This window comes from Misgurnus anguillicaudatus, chromosome 21 (assembly GCF_027580225.2).
Source record: "Misgurnus anguillicaudatus chromosome 21, ASM2758022v2, whole genome shotgun sequence".
Lineage (NCBI taxonomy): Eukaryota > Metazoa > Chordata > Actinopteri > Cypriniformes > Cobitidae > Misgurnus > Misgurnus anguillicaudatus.
This window is the reverse complement of record NC_073357.2, coordinates 41,463,742-41,485,950: the sequence shown is the minus strand read 5'-3', so window position 1 is coordinate 41,485,950 and position 22,209 is coordinate 41,463,742. Positions and strand designations below refer to the sequence as shown.

The 22,209-nt window shown below is 38.3% G+C and overlaps 1 protein-coding gene across 1 annotated transcript in view; it reads left to right on the top strand.

The window, feature by feature from the left end:
• The window catches only part of cdh8 (cadherin 8), an 85,871-nt gene that overhangs the window by 51,711 nt on the left and 11,951 nt on the right, over positions 1–22,209 (top strand). Inside the window, exons 4-7 of the mRNA XM_055207810.2 lie at positions 8,459–8,578; positions 10,867–11,034; positions 11,147–11,334; positions 19,271–19,518. Coding sequence (XP_055063785.2) covers positions 8,459–8,578; positions 10,867–11,034; positions 11,147–11,334; positions 19,271–19,518 — 724 coding nt within the window. The remainder of the gene's footprint in view (positions 1–8,458; positions 8,579–10,866; positions 11,035–11,146; positions 11,335–19,270; positions 19,519–22,209) is intronic.

Genomic DNA, 22,209 nt, shown 5'->3' with positions numbered 1-22,209 from the left:
ACACTTGATCAGATACTTAAGAACTCATTTATTTTCTTTCTGTTTTTTTTCTTTCTTTCTTTTATTCATCATTTATTTCTAACAAATCCCTCTAGGTAGTGTGTGCAGGTGTTGATGAGAGTGTATATGAGAGTATGTGTGTTCATTTTGATGGATTGCTTGTCAGAAGGCACCACAAGCGCTTCCTATGGCTCACTGAAACATTTACTCACCAGTCACGTCCTCTTCGTTTGGTCTTACAATTCAGAATCTCGCAGCAAACGTGTTAACCCTTTTCACCCAGACCATTTTGTCGGAGGCCAAGGGGTTGGTTCACACGATTCCCTTTTGCTTGATGCTACCAGCGTGGGGCTGTAACTCAATCCATCACTGCGTCCATACTGTGTGCAGTTGTCTTGTCGGAGTTGACAACGGTATCATGGAAGGGAGATCAACGCTCCGTCCACTCCCACGTCCACTCAAACCCTTTGACCGCGATGCTTTTCATCATTGCCTGCACACTATATGTCAACTTTGATGGTCCCATCATGCTTACGGGAAGTCAGGCACAGAGTGTTACATCATTGCCTCACACATGCACACACTTCCACCTGCTCAGTACTGCCTTTCATCTCCTGTCCTTTTCTTTCACTTTTTCTGGTGAGGGGGAGCAGACTTGGCCGGCATTTTCTGTGATGATCACAATCACTTCAGTGTGTCATTCATTCTCCTGAGAGCTTTAATGCTTATCACACTCTAGACACAGCCAAAAATGAGGCTGGAACATACCGACCACTTCAAAACAACCAGACAGACAGAAATATTCCTTTCGACCACATTTATGACATGACTCTGTGTCACACACAGATGTTATTTATTTTTTTGTTACTTTTCAGATTGTGAATTGCTTTGTTTGCTCGCCTATCTGTCATTTGTTCTTTTCTAAGTCAGAATAAAATAGAAAAGAGCTGTTTTCGGTGTCATGAAGCCCGGCAGATCTGCGGTCGTCTTTGACGGCATGTTTATGGTTTGACAGCACATGCCACTGTTTTGATAGAACTTGCCTCATTTATTAAATTTTCAGTCTGGCTGGATGAACTTATTTTTATTCCGAAACACGAAACATTGTGAAGATGCGTCCTCACAACGGCCTCTTGACTTGTTGGCCCTCTTATTGTGTGACTTCCATCTTCCTCTGTCTTGTTTCATTTAATTCTGTCTGTCTAGGGAACAATTAAACATGTGAAGTGTAGCAATTTGTCTGAAAATTACTTGACAGCACCCTCCACAAATCCTGCACACATTCGCTAAGAACTAATTAAAATGAATCAATGACATGCCACTTCAAAATGGCGGCATATGTCAAAGCCATCAAAGGACACTCTTAATTGTTTTGTTCCCGTGGTTCTTGTAAACAGCTTGTCAAGGACTGCACTCAAACATCCGTGTTGCCCAAGTCTTTTTTCTGCCTCAAATGCCTTTCATAAGCACACACTTTACAACCCTTGCCACCTCACTGCCACATTAACTCGCCCCAGGCCACTAGCATGTTGTGTTAAGTGTTGGTTGTCTTGCTGTCTCATCAAAAGCCATTAATTCTGGCACTCAAGTGATGGTCACTTATACTGCGTCTGCCTGCGGCCGCTTTTCCATCTCTAGATCATGGGAGCAGATTTAAGACATTGACATGCTCTCTTATGTCATTTATGTGTTTGTATAGCTCGACTCGTAGAGATGTGCTAGCGATGCCGAGGCTGCAGAGGTGGAAAGAGCAATAAAATTTGGTTTGGTTCCAAAACACAATAAACGCTATTTAGAAAAAAAGTTACCACCAAAATCAATATTGTATCTGGTCAGTATTAAAAAGGAAATTATTCCGTGGCACGCCTTTTTCACCTTGCATTATTTATATATATATATATATATATATATATATATATATATATATATATATATTTTACTTAGTAATAGATGTAATTTAAGTTGTAGCAAAGTCCAATACTTTAAACCAAACATACTTCGGTAAAAGTAAAATGATTTTTAAAAACTACTCCAAAAAGTAGTAAAAAAAATACTACAGTACTCAATTACAGTAACGCAAGTAAATGATAGTTTGTTACTTTCCACCTCTGCGATGTTGTGAGTTTAATTCCAATGAAAGTAAACATAGAGTACACTGCCAGATCTGCCAGGTGTGAATGTAATACAACCTTGAATCTGTTAGTAGCACCTGCCATGCAGTAAAGACAAAGTCTTTCTCCCTTTACAAAAACTAGAGTTTTGAGACAGAGCATGAATGTGAATGAACAGCCGTTATGAGGACAGATCAGGTGAACGGAGCCCAAGATGGGACTACTTTATTATTTATAGTCTCCCTCTCTAAGCCTCTCAGCAACATTCATGTCCCTTGATAAACAACACGAAGGAAACACCTTTTTCAATTATACCTCCAGCTGTAAATCATGTCGGAATGAGTGGCGGTCTGAAAATTACACCCTTCCATATGACAGGCGGGAAGCACACACCTTGATATCCTTCTCCCGCTGATAGCTTTTAGCATTTGCCGTAAATGTCCACCTGTATCGACAATAACACAAGCTTTGCTATTATGAGCGCAAACTGGCCGCAATCCAGTTTGTGCTCTAGTGGATGTGTGGACATGCATGTGTGTTTCACACTTCTAAACCTAGACTAGATTATTATCTCAGCCGGTAGGTTTAGGCCGCAATTTGGGGAGAATGATGGTACTTTGATGAGAGCCTTCAAAGCTGGTGATACATCTCTGACCACTGCATTTCAGTCAGTTTAACTGCTTTTAGTGCAGTTGGCAATATGGGTCTTTAAGTTTAACACTGGCATTATACCGCAGGACTGTTTAGCTTTTATATTAGATTTTTTTACTTAAAGGGGTGGTTCAATGGTATTGCATGCATTCTGACTTATTAGTTGTTTCCTCATGCTAAACGTAGGCAAAGTGTCAAAAAACAGTTGGGCGTGTTACAGAGTATTTCTGTGCCGAATACACTTCGGCAGGGTTCGTACAAATTTCAGAAAGTCCAGCTGACGTTTAGGGGTTTCTATACGTATCACTTGTTTTTATGGGCACTTCCCCCCGAAAACCCCGCCCACCCATCAATCAGCGGGAGACGCTAGAACGTACAAACATCACATCACGCGACAGCTTTGTTTAATTTCAAAACTCAACAATGGCACGAATGAAGAAGTGTGTTTTTGGATGTAAGGTGAAGAAAGCCAGCCTTATGGAAACAATGAATATAGTTTATTATCCGGGGTAGCAGCGGAGTTTTGTGTGTTTGTTTGCTGAGCTGGATTTCATTAAAAAGTCCCAACCGGGTCATGAGTTGCATGCGGTAAGTAATACTTCTGTCTTATGTTGGAAATAGGCGCATGCATATTATATAAATGACACAAACATGTAGTGAATCATAAATTAAACAGTGTTGTATAGTGTTGCATGACTCGTACTCGCTCCTACCGCGGTAGTAACTCCTTCTTCTTCATTTTTTCGTACGTTATCGGAAAGAATTGGTGAAGCTAATCTTTCTTTAATAAATCTGATTAAACTAAAGACTGTTCGGAGATATAAAGGATGTAATAGTACTCTATAGGTACTCCAGATTAACATCAGAAATGCAGAAACAGCGGGTGTTATGTGAGCTTTAATAATTATGCATTTTGCAGAGTAATGAAAAATGTAAATGTATGTACAGACTTCATGCTATTCTTAAGTAAGTGTTTTATCAGTGTGGTTCAGTTTGTCGTCAAGAGATAATGCAGACTTGTTTGGATTTAAAGCATGTTTGTAATGCAAAATGTCTTTATGTGCCGCTGGTCGTGCAGAAATTCAAAACTGAAACTAGATGTAAAATGTTTCAATTGTCAGAGATGTCACTAAAATCTACCATTTCAAAATCTTATTTTAGTGTGGAATTTGAAAAATGTAAAGCAACCGTATGATGTAATATTTAAGGTTCTGCATTATTTTTTGATTGACTCCTTTGTACAGAAGGTCAGATTTTTTTTGCTTCCCTTGAAGTACATGAGAGGCTCTTTGAAGCCATCTCAGTCATGCTGGGATAACATGGATTATTCGCTTTTGCACAACCTTGTAGAGTTCATCCCTGCTTGAGTGCAAACTAAAACAACAGGGGCAGAATATTTCCTCAAATATTCTCTTAGACTTTGGGACCTCACTGTACAGTATATTACTTCTGTAAATGTTAAAGTATGCGTTACAAATACAACAAGGTGCTAAAATCTGAAACTACTTTTGTGCTACTAAAGTTGCAAAAGCTGTCCCATCCCAGCTGCCACTGGTTCTTCAAATGATATCAGTAAATAGCTTCCAGCAGGAATTTAAGTGGTGCTATGATGAGATACCTATTTTTTCAGCCACATCTCCTGCCTAGTTTAGCTGCCTGCCCACAACTACAGTAGCATATTATACCAACTCTCTTAACACTACATTGCTTTAAAGCTGTCAAGACTTTGCTTTGAAATTGTGGACATGGGAACATGAAATTTTGTTGATGCTTTGTCTTTTGAAGAACATTGAAAAACATAAAGTAACTGTGAAGAAAAGAAACCTCAAAAGCTCTACGTGGGTTTTTACCAGCTTTATCAGATTCAGTTACAGCACCAATGACTGACTGTTTCCAAGCTATTCTGTGAATCCACCCATTATTGCTTTTCAGTTCACTGGTCTTTTCATTGGTTTTCTACAGTCTTATAAGCATGATTGACTTTGATTCTGGTGTGTTTTTACACTTTTATGGAGTATTTTTTTGCTGTTGTCAAAACATGCACCACTGAAGGATTGCATTGGAATTTTTTCTTTTACAAAAATGCCTAAAAAAGTTAGCTTAAAATGTACTTTTGCACTTTTTTATGCAAATGTAATATTAAATAACACCAGTCTTTTTTCTTTGTTCCATGACTTCAACTTAAGTGAAGTTAGTGCTTCTTAAGCTTTCGTTTAAATAACTTGGTCATGTTTTTTTAATTTTCCCCTGGGCTGGGATTTAAATATACATTTGAAACGCTGAGTGTGACACCCGAGTTCATTCTTAATAGAGATTAGAATTCTATATGCAGCTTTTGTCCTAGAAGCATAGCAATTTTCTAGCAAATGCCTTTACATTTGCATTTATTAATTAATATTAGGATCACAGCTAAGCGCATGTCTTCATTTATCTGCAATACACCACTTCTTATTTAATAGTCAGAAAATTCATTTATAGCTAAAGTTAAGATAGTTATATTTTCTGTTCTTTTGAGAAACCACAATGTAAAGACCCTCACTCAATAGACCGAAATAGCCTGACGAGTACATTATCATTTTCAAACCTTGACACTATTCCAACCTTTCAGGCATGGCTAGTACAAAGTCTGATCTTGCTAAGGCTACCGTGGATATACCAGCAGATAATGATGCTACCACCGGCAGAACCGTGGAGAAACACAGCATGGCCCAGGGCTACAGGAGCAAATGCACTGAGATGTAAACAGCTTGGTAGTGGCCTGGCCTGGGGACATGTGGTGGCCTCCTCAGGGTGATGCTTTCTCCATTTTCTTCAGTCGTTTCATGAATATACATGAAATCCTTGTCTCGAAGCTTGTGGTATATGGAGACCTTTCTTAAACTGGAAGTTTGTGTTTCAGGAGATGCTGGTCTCTCAAATATCTGCCATTGTGCAACTGACGGTACATCATTCAGTGTTTATCCAATACCCACCACAACCTCAGCTCATAAGAAGGTTTTGTATTGATTTCCTTTCACTGAATCCATGTATTCAGTAAGCACAAAGCACTTTTTTTTCGTTTTTGTTTAATGTCCCAGTGCAGTGTTTCAAGCATGGACTTGACATTTCTCCAGACACAAATACAATTTTTATGGCTGTTCTCTTTGAGTTCACCCAAACAGCTCTTATGGCAAGGCAATGAAGCACCCTTGATTTCCCAAATGTGATGGAAGAAATGTCACAATATTTAGATTAATGTGCGGCAGACTTGTACAAAGCAAGCTAAGCTTCATCCCCCAAAACAACTGGGTCAAAGTGATCATAATTCTTTTTGAAATTTGTCAGGGACCGTTATAAAGGATTTAAGTTTCCTTAAAAACAGTCTCCCTCAACTTTGCTATAATCTTTCATGGCACTGTCACCGTGATCGTTCTACAGCTATTGGATATAGCTAGAAACAATATTTTCAAAATTGCGTTTCTGCCAGCGTCTGCCACCCATGGGTGTAGCCAACCGGTGCCTGTGAGTCTTGGACTTTGCCGCACAATACGTCAGAAGGACAAGCCAATCTGTACTGATTTGGAGCTCTGCCAATAGACGGTTTCTCAAATCCTTCATTCTTTTTTATCAGAGGAGGGGAGGCAAATTTCACTTCTGCAGAAGGGGGGGACTGAGCTATTTCATGGTTCACTGACTCCACTGTTTTTTAGAATGGTTATCTTCTTTTTTAGTTCTTATTTTATATGCTGCATAGCTCCATTCTCCATTCCAACAAAATGCTGTGTGGGTAGATTTTTTTTTTTTTTTTTGCTACTAGAGGTGGGGAGATAAAGACACCTTTGCCAATTAACACATTTGCCCGTAGTTGTCCTGTGTTAACACCGTGGCCCCTTCCCGTGAATAGGCGGTCATTAAACATATTAATGCAGTGCACAATCTTTTATTTTCATTGCAAAGTAAAGGCATCCATTACAAAATTTCATTACATAGTCCTCAAACTGCCTTTTTCTCATACCAAAACAGATTGTACTCCCATGTATATTTTATCCCTGGATGTTTCCAACCTCCCCTTTTCTGCCGCAGCACGGTAGTAAAACAGATTAAAGACCACACGAGCCTGTTTGGATGGTGCGCTTGATGTTTCCCCCTTATGTTTTTTTAACAGCTGTCCAGTACACAGTAGCAAGAGACAGAGACAATCACTTTATCAAGAGCTTTCAGCACTCCACAAGTTAACAGTAATGCCTTTATTAATCTCTGTGCCTCTGAGGCAGCTTTGAGTGGAAACATCGAGTAAATAAAGAAGAATATTCCAGTCTTGGACAAAGATAAAGAGATTGCTTTTATCTAAGCATGAATCAGCTGTCTAACTTAAAGGCAGACACAGAGTACCTCCCCAGGGCCACGCAGACGAATTTATAGTATACTGTTAGAATGGAGATAAGGACTATTTTGCCATTGACTGTATATGTGTGCCGAGAACACACACAGACACTGATATAAGCTGGTAATGCATTGTAATTGAAGCATTTGATAACACGACGCAGTATGCCGAGCAACAGAAATCCAATTGAGTGAAAGGAAGTAATATATGTCACAGATATCCTACGGAGTGAATCTCTCATATTTCCTTGATCATATTTCACATCATCCGCATGCATGCGCGCTCAAGGACGTAAACCACTGTCATTAATCTTACAGAAACACTATAATATCGCATCACGTTTGAGATATGTAAGAATGGATTTTCTAAACAACCAAATATTTCTGTGAAAATCAGTGACTGTCTTTATTCCCTGCCAGTGTTTTTTTCCTATTCTAAAAAAAGACCTTTTGTTTTTATTTCGGGGGCTTACAGGTCTGGTGAAACCATATATAGAACACGTATAAATCAAATATTCAGTCAATATCCTTTCTAAAACCGTCTGGTGGTGGTACAGGGTCATAATAACACTTGAAAAAATCAAAACCCACCACATGTTTTTCAAAGGAGTTCAGAAGCGAGGGTTTCCCTTTGTTGCTTCAGGAGTAGGGATGTTCCTCTGCTTGGACCTAAATCAAGCTGTGCACGTTCCAGTCTTCATCGTGGACATTTTTTCCTGCCGTTTCCGACAGCTCCGGATACCTGTAGCTGCAGCACAGGCGTGCTTGCTGGTCAGATGCTTACCAAGCTGTCAGAGCGCTGTGGAACATGCTTTACAAACAATTACCAAACCATCTGCACTGTCAGTGAGCTGTTTCGCATTAGCGTCTCGGTTTCTCTCATTCGCCATCTCGCTTTCACCCCTCCCCCTTTATTTATATCTGTCTCTCTTTTTCCCTTTCTTCTCAATTCATCTTAGCCATGGGTTAATGGAGAGGGGTTAGACGAGCAGCGTGGATTGTTTGTTTGTCTGACTTCCTTCGTGTTGATCTTGTTAAGTCCTGGAGCCTTGATGTGTTTTTTGAGCGTGGAAGTCTCGCAGCATGGGTGAGCGCCTGTGCACATCTGAGCAACAAAACACACTTTTATGAGTTTATTCTGGAGAAGCTTTACACCGTGGCCAGAGGTATTATTGAGACAGCTTTATAAAGAAAAAAAATTGCTCTCAAAGAAAACAAGTTCGTAAAACGGACAAAAAGATGCCGTGAATGGTACTAACTTATTTATTTCTTCATTCCCAGTAAATTTTGTGTATTGATGTTTTTCTATCTCTCTGTGTGTCTCTGCTGCATAGGTACATCAGTCACAAGAGTAACTGCAACTGATGCAGATGATCCAGTTTATGGAAACAGTGCCAAACTGGTCTACAGCATTCTGGAAGGCCAGCCTTATTTTTCCATTGACCAAAGCACTGGTATGTGTTTACATTATAAACTCACAATATCCAAACGGTCATGAATTTCATGACGATTATTTAACATATTTATTGTTGTGCATACTCATAACCCTAAAATAAGTGTAAAGTTAATACGTATGTGCCAAAAAGAGTTTTAGTCGTAAGATAATTTATGAATATTATTACTACCATCGTCATTATCGGAGGTAGGAAATAAATATTAGAGAGGCTAAATGAACAAAATCATTTTACCTGGAGGACACATATGCATACAGATGCAGGTTTTGTTCCATAATGGCGCACAAAGTAATTTACGCCTTCTTGATTTAAATGACAGGGCTATCTTTGAATTCCATCTGCGTTCTGCTTCTTTTTCAACCTTGACTTTGTTTTTTCCTAATTGCATTTTCAGATGACTTGTTAACAGTGCGTCTGTAAGCAACATGATTAAATAATGGTGAAATTACATTAATAAGCAATGAGATGGAAATGAACAGCTCGTAATTTGGAAAAAACAACAGACAATAAACAAGTCCTGTATCTGTCCAAATTGCATGTGCATATTTAATGAACAGACTTTAAAAATGAATACTTTTTTTTACGAGAACACCTCGTCGGTTTCACAACCCCATGCATTTCAATCACTGTTACTGTCAGCTTTGTCTGAGAATGCAAATGGTCGAGAGAAGGTATGAAAACCCAAATTGAGGTGCGGAGTGCATGGTTTGCGTGATTACTGAACACTTGCAGATGGCTTATTCAAGTGAGCCAGATGTTTTAATGAATGTTAATAAAAAATAAAAGGGAAAGGGAAAACAGCCATTAGAAACCATTTGACACTTTCTACACCTCACAGGAAATGAGACGCATTTGATAAATAAGTAAACATTATGCTCCAATTCATCATTTGGTTAATGGCTGGCACAAAGTAAAAAAGTAAACCTCCAAATACCTATATGGAAATGATTGTTTGTCTCGCCCGGCTTCTCTCATCAGCAGGAATTCATTTGAATAGTTAATGATAAATTAGAATTAGAATTGAATGAGGGTTGAAGGATGACAGAGTATTGATGGTGTGTGTGTAAAAGCGTCAGAATGAATGTTTCACAGCGCACGGCACACACGCCGCGACAGTCAGAGCACTTTACCTCTAAAATGCATCTCTTTAGTTAAAATGATTGTGGTCTTTTGGTCCATTTCAAAGACAGGACAAGAAACAAAGACATATAAGTGCAACAAGAAGTCTGGCAAACAATGCATGCAAACTGAATTATTCATGCCTAATGGAACATGAGCTGGGTCTACAACACACTTGCCATTTAATTGCATACAATTGCTTTTTTTACTTAAGTTAGATTCTGAGTCTAGTTTCTATTTACTGAAGATGTTTTGTCATTTCCTCAAGTGACATCATCAGAATAGCGCTGATTTCCCAGGATTTAAGTTCATCGCACATGCATCATAAAACATGCGAATTGCTGTGGGAATCGCTTGCCTAACGGGAAAAATCACTGTGTGTTTGGGACGAAACCTTTGGGATAAAGATAAAAGAACTGCATTAAATGGTGGGAAATCTCATTTTGCATCTGTCAATGAAGCACTTCAGATGAATGGCAAAACATCGGCAATAAATGTAAAAATATGTCCGGAGGCTTTTGAAACACATTTAGCAAAAATACACATACTCTCTGCTTTATTTAATACAGAGAGGTTCTGAGTGTTTTACCCGTGGGTGTTTTTGGTGTTTTATTATTTTTTCTTGGATGGTGGAGTCAATGACTATGCATATAATATTAAAGATTATAAGCTACAGATAGCACAATTCGCATTCAGTCGGAATACAAATAACTCCAGGTGCTGCCACAAGTTCTCTACAAACAAACAAGCTCATTTGCAATGCCAAATGAAAGCAGTACAAGTGATGCATGGCACACACTAAGCTGGCCAAGGTGTCAAGGACAGGGAAAGTGCTGTGACCAACAGCAAACAGATCGCAGACAGTCATTGATTTTAGCATCACATTTCAACATCTTATCTGGAGATATCAGATTTCGCAATAATTGGTCAGATGGTTTTAATAATTATTTAAAGTTTTGCATGCGGATGTTTTTAAAATTAGCACAGCATGTGTTTCCATCTTCTGGCACACTGCCCAGCTTAGCATGCACATTAGTGTGTATAAATGGCATTGCTCTGCAGTATTTTTATATTTATTTAATGATTAATCTATTTATTAAGTAGCGAATAAAACATTAAATATTTATTTAATTCAACTAATGTATATGTATTGTGACATTACATTACAGCAATTATAAGGGTGGCTCTGGCGGGCATGGATCGTGAGATGAGGGAAGAGTATCTTGTTGTCATTCAAGCAAAAGACATGGGAGGTCATATGGGTGGGTTGTCAGGAACCACCACAGTGACCATCACTCTTACTGATATCAACGATAACCCACCAAAGTTCTCAAAAGGTGAGTGCTACACCCCTTTACAAACAGTACAACATGACTCGTATAGCATCTATTTTGTCTTTCAGTGCTTTCACCTTATAGATCAAATCTTGTACTTTCTTTGTCTCTAAAGGCTCTTATGAGTTTAATATTCCTGAGGATCTTGGCATCGGGAAGCCTGGAGGAAGAGTGAAGGCAAATGACAGAGACATCGGGGACAATGCTAAATCAACTTACAGCATTATAGCTGGAGACGAGCGGGATATATTTGAGATTGTCACGGATGCTCAGACTCAGGAGGGAATCCTCAGACTCAAGAAGGTAAGACTGGAAAAATAGGTTTAATGTGCCATAGGGACTGTCTAACAGTTGTAAACTGTCAGTTATAAGATTGTCACACTGTGCTGCGTATTGTGAAAAATATGAAAAGTGGCTCATTACTGATGACAAATGACTGTTAATATTGTAAAGACAGAACCTCTCGTTGTGTATTGCGTGTTGTCTTTCTTTGAAATAGCTGGAGTGCTTTTCAAACCACTTGGGTTTTTTAGAGAGACAAACTTTGTTTACATGGTTGGAGGAGGTTTTGATAGATTAAGGGTGGTGCGTCATCATCAGTAGCTATGTTTGCATCCACCTATTTTTATGCACATTTTAGGGATGTGCATAAAAAAACGCTGGTTGGAAATGGCAAGATGCGCATAAAAAATGTATGCGCATAATTGAGTCGGATTAAAAACTAAGATGGATTGCGTTACTTAGTTACTTTACATGGAAAGTAATGCTTACGTTACTTTTTAGTTACTTTTGCGTTACTTTTTCTTGGCTGAGGCTTGGTCTCTTTCAGGCCTTGCGGGTGTTTTTATGACAGAGAATTTCTTCATTCAGAAATTGCATATTTCATCACAAAAATGTCAAGCTCTGGCCTGCCATCTCAGTTGCTATCTCAAACTGTTCCCACACAGGCGTGTACGCATAAAGTGCATAATGTGTCTACATTTAGTTTAATTTAGTACATAATTTTTTTATTATTTTAAAGAATTAATTAAACTAAAAAAGTAACTTGGATTACTTAAAAAAAGTAACTCAATTTAATGTGTACATTTGAAAAGTAATGCGTTACTTTACGTGTTATTTCAGAAAAGTAATATTATTAAGTAAAACACGTTACTTGTAATGCGTTACCCCCAACACTGTGCCTAGATGCGCATCAAAAAAGTCATGTGTGCGTTGGACGGCATAACTGGACTAACCATTTTACAGAACTAGATTGCACAGCATCTAAAACATGGTTTTGAAGTTCTGAAGTGAATAGGTTAAGTCTTTTTTATCTCAATGGTTCTGTATTATTACTTTACAGGACTGTCTTACTTGACTGTCAACTCAAACAGCAGGAATCCACATTCGAAAACACATAACAGGTGTAGCCTATAGTGTTTCGTCTCTGGCTATGAGCTCTGATGTGATTATACACGAAAATAGTTAAGTACAGTGGCTTTAGGCTTTTCTTAATAGTATTTAGCGCCAAAGTATCAGGAAGTGACAATTTTGTTCTCTTCAGCCCCCTAGATGGAAACGCATGCTTCATTCGCAAATGTTTTATGCTATATTCCAATGTTGCGCATAAGTTTAATACGCAACTTGGATGGAAACATAGCTAGTGTAATGTTCTGCATGACTGTGATTTCTAGTTAATGACACTTTTTACATTTTTTGTCTTTTAAACACATGTATAGGACATAGCATAAATGAATCAGATCTGGACTTGACTTGCTCCGGTACAAATGAAGCCCTGCGTGGCTGAAAAACTATTGTACACTTAAACCCCCATGCACTTAAAATTGGCTGAAAAACTGCAGTCCAGGTGTTCTGAGTTTTGAGAACTACTATAACTGTAAACCCCTTGACTTGCATGCGTTCAATGCTCGGTTCTTGTGTAGCAGCGTATATTTGCATATGGAATGGCCATTGTATGCAAATGAAGAACCCTTCACAGTGAATGAGAGGACAATGAAGCCCTTTTATCTTCCAGGGACATCTACAATGCAGCTGTGCAGCAACAAACAATGTGGGAAAAACATGGGACATTTAAAAAGACAAATCCCTTTTCCTTTTTATAATTATAATTTAAAAATATTGCGAAATGGTGATTGAGTCGCGCATGTGATGTGCAAACCATGTGATAAGTAAAGGAATTTTGTGCAGTTAACATAAGCTGCAAGAAATACACATATGAAGATATTTAGCCATTCCAGTGCTCCCTAATCAAGTTCCACATACTGTGTGTGCATTATCAAAAGAATGAGGTTTCAAATAGCAGGCAGTCACGAAAAGTATCCGAACAAGACAGATTTTTCTAGGCAGAGCTAGAAATAAATATATAACTAAAAAGTGATTGGGCTTGTCTGTGGTCTCTCGCAGCAGAATGTGTAATAGCGTGCCTGTTATTCTCCGTCTTCTCATCCCATAGCACTTGGCCTGGAATCTGTTGTCTGCATTGCTAATAGCATGATGGATGGCATTGCATGAGAAAAACAGGCAATCAACATCTCGCTCCCCGCTAACCTCTATACCTCCAGACGGTGCTGGAGTTCAGGAGAGCAGAACAAGCTTGTAAAGCCCACAACCCTTATTTTTCCTCAATTTTTTTGCACCTGCCACTGTGCTCAAATACGCATTTTCCCCAGGCGCTGGGAGCGAGCCAGCATGCGCCAAGCATCATCTGCAGTGGGTCGACCATCACAGCCTTTACCAACAATTAAAATTTAGTTTAACTGCTGCCTAATATTGAATGGGCATGACCAAAGAGCCTTTGTAGCAAGGTTAAACATATTGATCTGATTGAGATGCCACAGGCTCAGGCAGTCAAGATTCTGCTTTGTTGCAAAGAGATCCATGCTGCTTTCATCTTGTCTCTGGCCCCCTTAGGCTGTTATGGAGCTGTTGGAGAGGGATGCTATGTCCCCCACTGCTGATCTTTGATGCCTCTAAATGTGCTTTGTATACAAACACTCTCAAACCATGCAGGAGGTAATTTCGAGATTTCAACACACAAGGCCAAGGCACGCATATACATGAGATCCAGAGAGAAACTGGTGGTGGGTGACAGATAATCACAGTCAGACACTTTTGTATGCATGTAAAGCCCATATTGCATCCATTGGAAATGATGGAGCGTAGTCCCTTCTGCACAAAGAGTACCCAGACCCGGAGGGATACAAATATGGCCGCAACAGAGTGGAGAATCAAATGGCATGTACTGTATGATTATCAAAAGAATGGGGTGTTGGCATGATAGTTTTAGAAAGAACAGATTTGCAGTGTCTGAAATGAGAGAAGCTTTGTTTTACTGTAGGTTTTAGTCTTTGCAATACGCAAAGCTGCACTTTAATGATGTCCTGAAGTGAACTACAATAAAGCGCTAACATTTCTAGTATGCTGGTGAGAGGAGTTTAAAAGGTAAACAGAGTACTGATTTATTTATGTGTTTGTTGGCTTATTTTTTTACCCTTTAGAGGTGTCACTTTATTTACTCATTTCTATATTTGAGCCAGAAGAACTGTCTCAAAAAGTCAATACTTTTATACAGCATTGACCTTTTCTAAAGGTACCAGACTGCCGCTTGTTCTAGATTTTAAATCATAGGGAAACTTCTGGTTGCAATGCTACAGTATTCAGACCAGATTTCTTAATTTATGGTGCAGGTCCTACGCCAATACTTACGGTTTGCGGTGATGTTTTTCTGAGACTGTATTTATTTCTGTGGTGGATGTTCTGGCTAGTAAGGTCAAAAGCACACTAAGGCTGACTGAACCGATCTAAACAGTAGAAAACCTGCAGGACCAGATGGATTTACATTTCAGGTTCTCGGGGCATGCTGAATGGGGTTTACTAATTATTTTTCGGTCTTTCCATTCACTCTTTAAAATAAAGGTTCTTGACAGATTCTTCACAGTGTTGCAATAGAACAGCGTTTTTTGTTTTTTCTAAGAACCATTTAGTCAAAGGTTCTTTAAAGAACCATTTTTAGAACCTGAAGGACCTTTATCACCTTAAGGGGTTGTGCACACTGAAACTTTTAAACGCGACTGAAAACGCCTGGACAACGCCGAAGTGCCAGCTTTCTTCAGCTAAGTTCTTTGGTAGCTCTTATACGTCAGCTGTGAGACGGTTGGTTGCTGTGATACTTGTCCCACCCCTTCTCCACTGTGATTGGACGGCGGTGTGAGAGCTGACTTTGACGAGCGAAGCTTTTCATCCAAAGTTGAAAATTTTTCAACTCTCGGCGCTCAGCGCTGAGCTCGGAATAACGTCGGTTACCAATTTTCAGCGCGGAAGAAAACCGCTAGCTGCTGCCTTATTTAAAAAACGCAGAGCTTTCATTGGAAACAATTAAAAACATGCGCCGGCCGCTGGCGGAAAAGCTTTGGTGTGCACGCCCCCTTACTCATACCCCGCCAGCCATTTTTGGAATAGTTGCCCGCCAGCATTTTTGTTTCACAAAATGCCTTTCAGGAAAAATTACTTCTAAAAATATTTAAACATACAAATATATCAAATGAAAGAACAGACCATCTGCTTTCAAACAAACAACAAACAAAACGGGAAAAAAGTTTTATCCTATCTATATTGTTTTCTCTGCTCATAAACTCCCAAAAATGGGTTGCTGTTTTTTTTTTAGCAAAAAGCTGAAACAATTGCAATTTTGTGAAGGAATTTTGTTAGAGATCAGATTCAGAACGATTATCAAAACATACACAGAGTTTAAAATTAATAAATGACGGTTTGGCTTCAGTTTTTTTTTTTCATAAATTGGGTAAGTGCGAATAATCGCGGTATGGCAGATAAACATAAAAATTCATCAGGAAAAAGTTTTTTATGCAAATTATTTTCTTAATTGATGAGATCGGGAAAGAGTTAAAGTAAAACCCTTCCACAAAAGGTTACATGTTTTTAGTTGCACCTTGTTGTACCAACGTCCAACCTTTTTTATGAGCTGGAAACAACACTATCAAGTAAGGAATAATTGACGGTGGGCCATTGAATTATAAGAAAATAATTCACAACCAAGGTGTTAATGCTTTAAGTCGTCCCGTTACACTGTGGGTATGCATTATTTTTAAATAAGTCAATTATTCCACTTATTCCACGGTTACCACAAACATTGCTCTGGTGCCTATTTTTAAGACATTTGACAAGTTCGGTGTGCGGTTATCAAAATATAATGCATACCCGTGGAACATTTCTCAACCAATCAGAATACAGCATTCAACAGACCTGTGGTATAACCTGTCGTAATGACTATTGAGTACTTCTAATCTGCACGGCCGTGAAATGATTTGATAGAATAGTCCAAAACTTCATTTGTTCTTCAATCTCAATCTCATTCAGTTCACTACAGCTATGCATGGCACTCAACACAGTCACTTTCATCCTAAACACAACACTATTACATGGTGTGAAAGCTGACAAGCACAAACCATGGCGCTCTGCATAAACCTGCTCTTCCTGAGAGAAAGACCCCAGGTGGCAAGGGTGAGGAACTGCATCTTGAATACACATTTGTGTGGATATTTTTGTTCCAACCACATTCTAAAGTTTGTTTGTGCTACTGCTAATCTCTGACAATGGTCAGAAGGCTTACAAAGAAAACCTTGAAGCCGAAAGATGACTTCAGTAGAAAACTGGAAGGCTGCTACTGTATTAAACCTCTTACGGTCAACAGGACCACTGTGGAGAGGTTGAACATTGTCAAGTATCTGGGTATTAATATGGACATCTTACATAAACCAACAAGTGGTCCTGCTGACGGTACCACCAGGTGCCTTTTAACAGTTAAACATATACATCACAAGGTGTAACAGCAAGGCCAAGAAAAAATGTTAAGGATCCCAGTCACTCCTAGACAACAGCCTCTACACACTGCTGTGGTCAGGCCAAGACTAGCAAAGTCATATAGCTTAGGTTCTTCCCTCAGGCAATCTGGATTCCTAATGATGACACTGCCGGGAGACTGCAGTAAACTACAACTTACTCCTAAACAGATGCTTCATTTCATCATTGACTATGTATCTGTCATGGGCACTTATCAGTCCTACACTGTATCTCATGCACTACATGAGTGTTTGTGCGTCGTATTTTGTAATATAACTTTCTTCCTGTAAGTAGTTTCTTTTACTATGACTATTACTATTTATATATGAACAGCTTAAGGTGGAGTAGCCTGCAGAAATGTATTATACTGCGTATGCATTATTGTGTGACAAATGAAAGATGTTGCACCACTCGACCATAACAAAAATCTCTGCATGATATTGGGTTATATGGGTGCCACAAAAGAAGTCGTCACACAAAATTGTGAAGTGGTTGTAGGAGCTATTTAGATTTATTACACGGCTCATTAGAATGCTTGATTCTGATTGGTCAGTCGCGACATTTGCAGGTTTGTTATTACCAGATAATAACCCATCAAAACGAATAACACACGGTAAGTCGTATGCTGTTATTCATTTTGACAGGTACAGTTTAATATTACACAAATTTAAATATAAATATGTCTTTTAATAACATACTGTATATGAAATTATATTTACAAATGATTTAACCAAATAGCGTGTTCGTGACATTTGAACGTCTTGTTTTATCTTAAAACCGAAAGTAAACAGGTTTTTCAGAAATACAGTTCTGCATTCATTAAAAATGATCAAATAAAATATTTTATATCAATATTTGATGTTTCTTACCTTATAAGGTAAATAACTGTGTTATAAGCGGGATAATGTACAGGGCCATCTGCTTCACGTTGGATCCTGATCTGTCGGGCTTATTTCTGTAATACAACCAGCTGCCATACTGTACATAATTATTCCTTACATAATCAATAGATTTTGAGGAATATGTGCTCTGAAAATACCTCAATCATACATAAAGTGAAGTACAGTATGGTAGCGATAGCTTCTTGCTGTGTATCTCTTTAAAATGGGAAGATGGAAAAGCTTATTTATATATTTTTTGAAAAAAGAAGTCTGACCTAATACAAATATTTTTGAGTTTCTGTTTAAAGATAAAAATAAGAACAACTTGAGATTTTTTAATGCAAACTTGGTAATACAGTCAAAATTGGAGAATAGTTTGAGATCAGAATAGTTTTGCGGAGAGCATTGTTTACTCTTGTGTTTCCACCATCTCTCGGTGTGATCATGATGTAAAATAGGGGGAGAAAATGAATGCAAATGTCCTGCGCTGCTTCACACAGAGGTACATGGGCTGTTCTTATACAGTATGGGTGCCCTGCTGTAAACTACTGTGACTTCAAAGCTCACCGATAGAGAAACTCCAGCTGCTCTCGGCCCAGCTGGGGCTGCTCTCGGCCTGGCTCCAGTGTCCGTCTCACCTCCCCTGTGGGATTGGGGCTTTTTTGATAACACAAGCACATATTGTACATTTTTCATTGCATCATTTCTCCTAACTCCCAGGGCATGTTTTTCCTCGGCCTCTCTTCAATGGTCAGGTCTAGTTTAGTTTTGTCAATAAAAGTGCAAAGTGGTGACTTGGGTCCATTTTTCTCATAAAACAGTTGGAGTCTGCCATGGTATTAATGTGGCGCGTTTGTGAAGAGAGTAAAAACCATGACATTTTAACTTGATGGAAAAAAGCAGTGTTCTGTGTTAACATCTCCACACCGTTGCATGTTACACAGATGGGGTGAGCAATATTATCCCTCCACATGCACAGAAATCACAAATATTTATCCTGGAGTATAAATAATTCCTAAATTGTATTTTATCTGCTGCTCCAATAATATCTTACCATTGGATAATTGCCTCAGAGAATACATTAACATTGTTAACGTCATGGTATTGTGGGCAAGGATTAATTTTGTTTTCAGACAACACAAACATACAAATTATATTTTTTCATGATTTCTTAACAATTTGCAATACGGTCCTTGTGTTTCCATTAGATTAACCTTATTTGCAGGCTCATTTAAATCCCAAACACATGCCGTCTCAGCCCCAAATTAATAACACATCACATGCTCCAGGTACAAGTGTGGTTATTGCTACTAAATATTATTTTCGTTTGTCCTGTTATTGGACCTTAAATCATAGCCACAGCGCGTCGTAAACAGGGAGGAATATGGTGCAATTACACCCAGACCTGCAAACCCAGCAAACTGAGTGTGCTGAAATCAAAAAACATTTGTCTTTGTTGTGACATCCATTAATAACAAACATCTTTTTTTTTCTGTTCCCAGCCTCTCGACTTTGAGACCAAAAAATTCTACAACCTAACAGTGGTGGCTTCCAACATACGTGCCGATTCGATTACGGGCGGGCCCTACATGGACCAGGCCACGGTGAAAGTCATTGTTGAGGACGCAGATGAACCCCCAGTGTTCACAAAGACCACATATATCTTTGATGTGCATGAAAACGCTGCAATCAACACGGTTATAGGATCCATAACTGCGAAGGACCAGGATGCCACTCATAGCCAAGTCAGGTAAACGCATCATGTTTAACCTTGACAGTGGACGTCTTCAGTACAACTTCAGTAGATCAAGAGCAGGATCAGACTCAAGCTTTCACATCAATCTAACATCCAAGCGCTCTTTCACAAATGAGTCCCACCAGCTATTAAAAGCCACTGATGAAATTGCTTGTAGAGGTGCATTTGCATTTAAACTAAATGGAGCTCTCACCTCGACCGAATTGGTTGTACTGGGAGAGAAAAGAGCGAGAGGAGAATGCCACAATAAGATTCATCCCACTGATGTATTTCACTTCTCTAACTTCCTACTTGAAAAATTACAAGGGCACCTTGAGTATAGGTTATACAGCCAATTTCTCACAGTCCAACCAGCATTCCATTAATTCTCTAGTGACTTGCCATGTTTCAGGGACAACATTCAACAGGTTGTGCAATTACATAGGGAACCAGGGGAAGGGGTGAAATCATATATTGGGTTTCAGCCATGCAATAGAGTTTATATTAAGTGAGCATTCCCATGTGTGCGTTATATTTATTTATTCAAAGAGCTCCAGTTACCATGTCCTTACTTGTTGCTGTCTTTCTCTAACAGAAGAGCTGTTCTACATACAGTAGCAAACTACATCAAGTCATTACATTTACATTTCATTACATTTATGCATTGGCAGACGCTTTTATGCAGGGCTTTAAATGTCCTGCAGTATACATCTGATCAATTTATGTGTTTTCTGGAAATCAAACCAATAAACTTGGCATTGTTGCTGCCATGTTATGTCATAACAGGTGCATCTTTATACTTTATAAAGCTAAAAAATTGTGGGTAATAATAAATTGTTATTTTATATAATTTGTTACTTTTATTTATTTAAATGTTCCTAAACTTCTGTTATAGACTGCATTTTCATTTTCAAGACACAATTTTATGTTGTTTTAATCTTCGCCTTCCTGGGCCAAAATGAATTTTTCCTTTTAGCTGTCAATCGCATTTGTGCACCCGCTGTTATGACATTTTGGCTTTTTGTACAGATAGATTGTATTATTGCTGATGATAAATTACTTTTATCCCGATGCCGGCCAGTAGATTGCGTTAAGTACAACAAAACAAGGTCCACTTAAGCAGTAAGAGAGGGATTATGTTTTCTAATGTGATCAAATGATTTTTTGTTGTTTGATTTGTTTGGACATAATAGCATCCTTAAATGAATTTCAAACTTGTAAAGTGATAAAGTCGTATGTCTTTCCGTAAGCAGCAGGATGGTTAAAGTATTTAAAGTAAAAGCCACTTTGTAAATAGCTAACCAGAAAAAAATAGATGACTTACTGTATCCACCACGTTGAATTTCCGAGAGATATCATAAGATAACCGTACCTTGCCACAAATGACAAGATTTCTGCTTGAATGCAGCTAATTGTGCACATCGGTGTGGCTGTCACGTCAATGGCAGAGGCAATCAAGGTGAAATAGGGGAAGAATATAAAAATATGGATGGTGTAATTGTGGCTTTTTTAAGGACTCTGGTTAAAATGAAAATGTCAGTTTTAATCGCAACAGGACATGAAAATAGTCACTCACAGAAACATAAGCCTGACCTCTTAGACCGCCACTCTCTTTGCCGCACATCTCTCTCTCTTTCTCTCATTCATTCTCAATTTTTTCCAGCAACAACCCCAAAGCTATATTAGTGCATTGAACCATAAGACATTCCAGGTAAATGTCTCCCTAAAACATTGCAGGGTTTTTCTTGTTATTGTGAACTTGACATGCATCAAATGGTACCAAGCTGTGTCCAAGTTCAAATTAGGCCAGTTAGGAGTATTGTCTATCTGTCAAAAGAATTGTGGGTGTAATCAGTGGGGATCCTTTAACCTCCTCTGACAGATTTTCCTCTGGCTCTAACTCGTGTTGTGAAATCTGATATCTAGCATACTGTATGCTGATACATGGTGACTGCTCCTGTTTTACATTAAACTGTTGTGCACTTAGAAGTTAATCATTTGATTTTAATACTGTGGCACGTTTCAAGAGCTCTTTAATTGGAAACAATCTTGTACGTAAGAATCAAACTATTGTGAAAGTTCTCTTAATTACTCGATTATCCAACATAAAGCTGTTACATTTAATTTAAACACTATTATAAACACATTAATTAACATTAGAACATATTCTTTTTTTATATTCGCTTTAACCTTCTTATAACTTCAGTTTATTTGTGGTTCATATAAAATAATCTTTGGCATTTAGTTGATACTTTAATTACATTAGTGTTTAATTTCATTTAAAGTTCAATTTAAAATGTTTAATTAATGGAAGATGGTTAAAATCTTGTTTTAGTTGTGTTGCTTATTATATATAGGGACTTTGTTGCGTACTATAGCAATACACTTCTGTAGTGATCACTGAGAGAAACTGGCATGTATAGAAGCTGGCATTAATATTCTTTTCCCATAGGTATCTCATATGTTTTATTTCTTCATTAATTACTTTCATTTTTATTTGCACCATAATAAAGGACAACATGAATGTTTTTCTATGAAAAAAAATGAATTAGAAATTTGATTGTTTAACAAAAAAAATATATATTTTCCCCACTGTAACTTTGTCAGTTTGATTGACACATAGAAGAACATTTTAGGGTCTGTCTCTCCATGGTACGTGGAGCTGTCAGAGCTTGACTGAAATCTACTCATCGTCCTGAATACTGT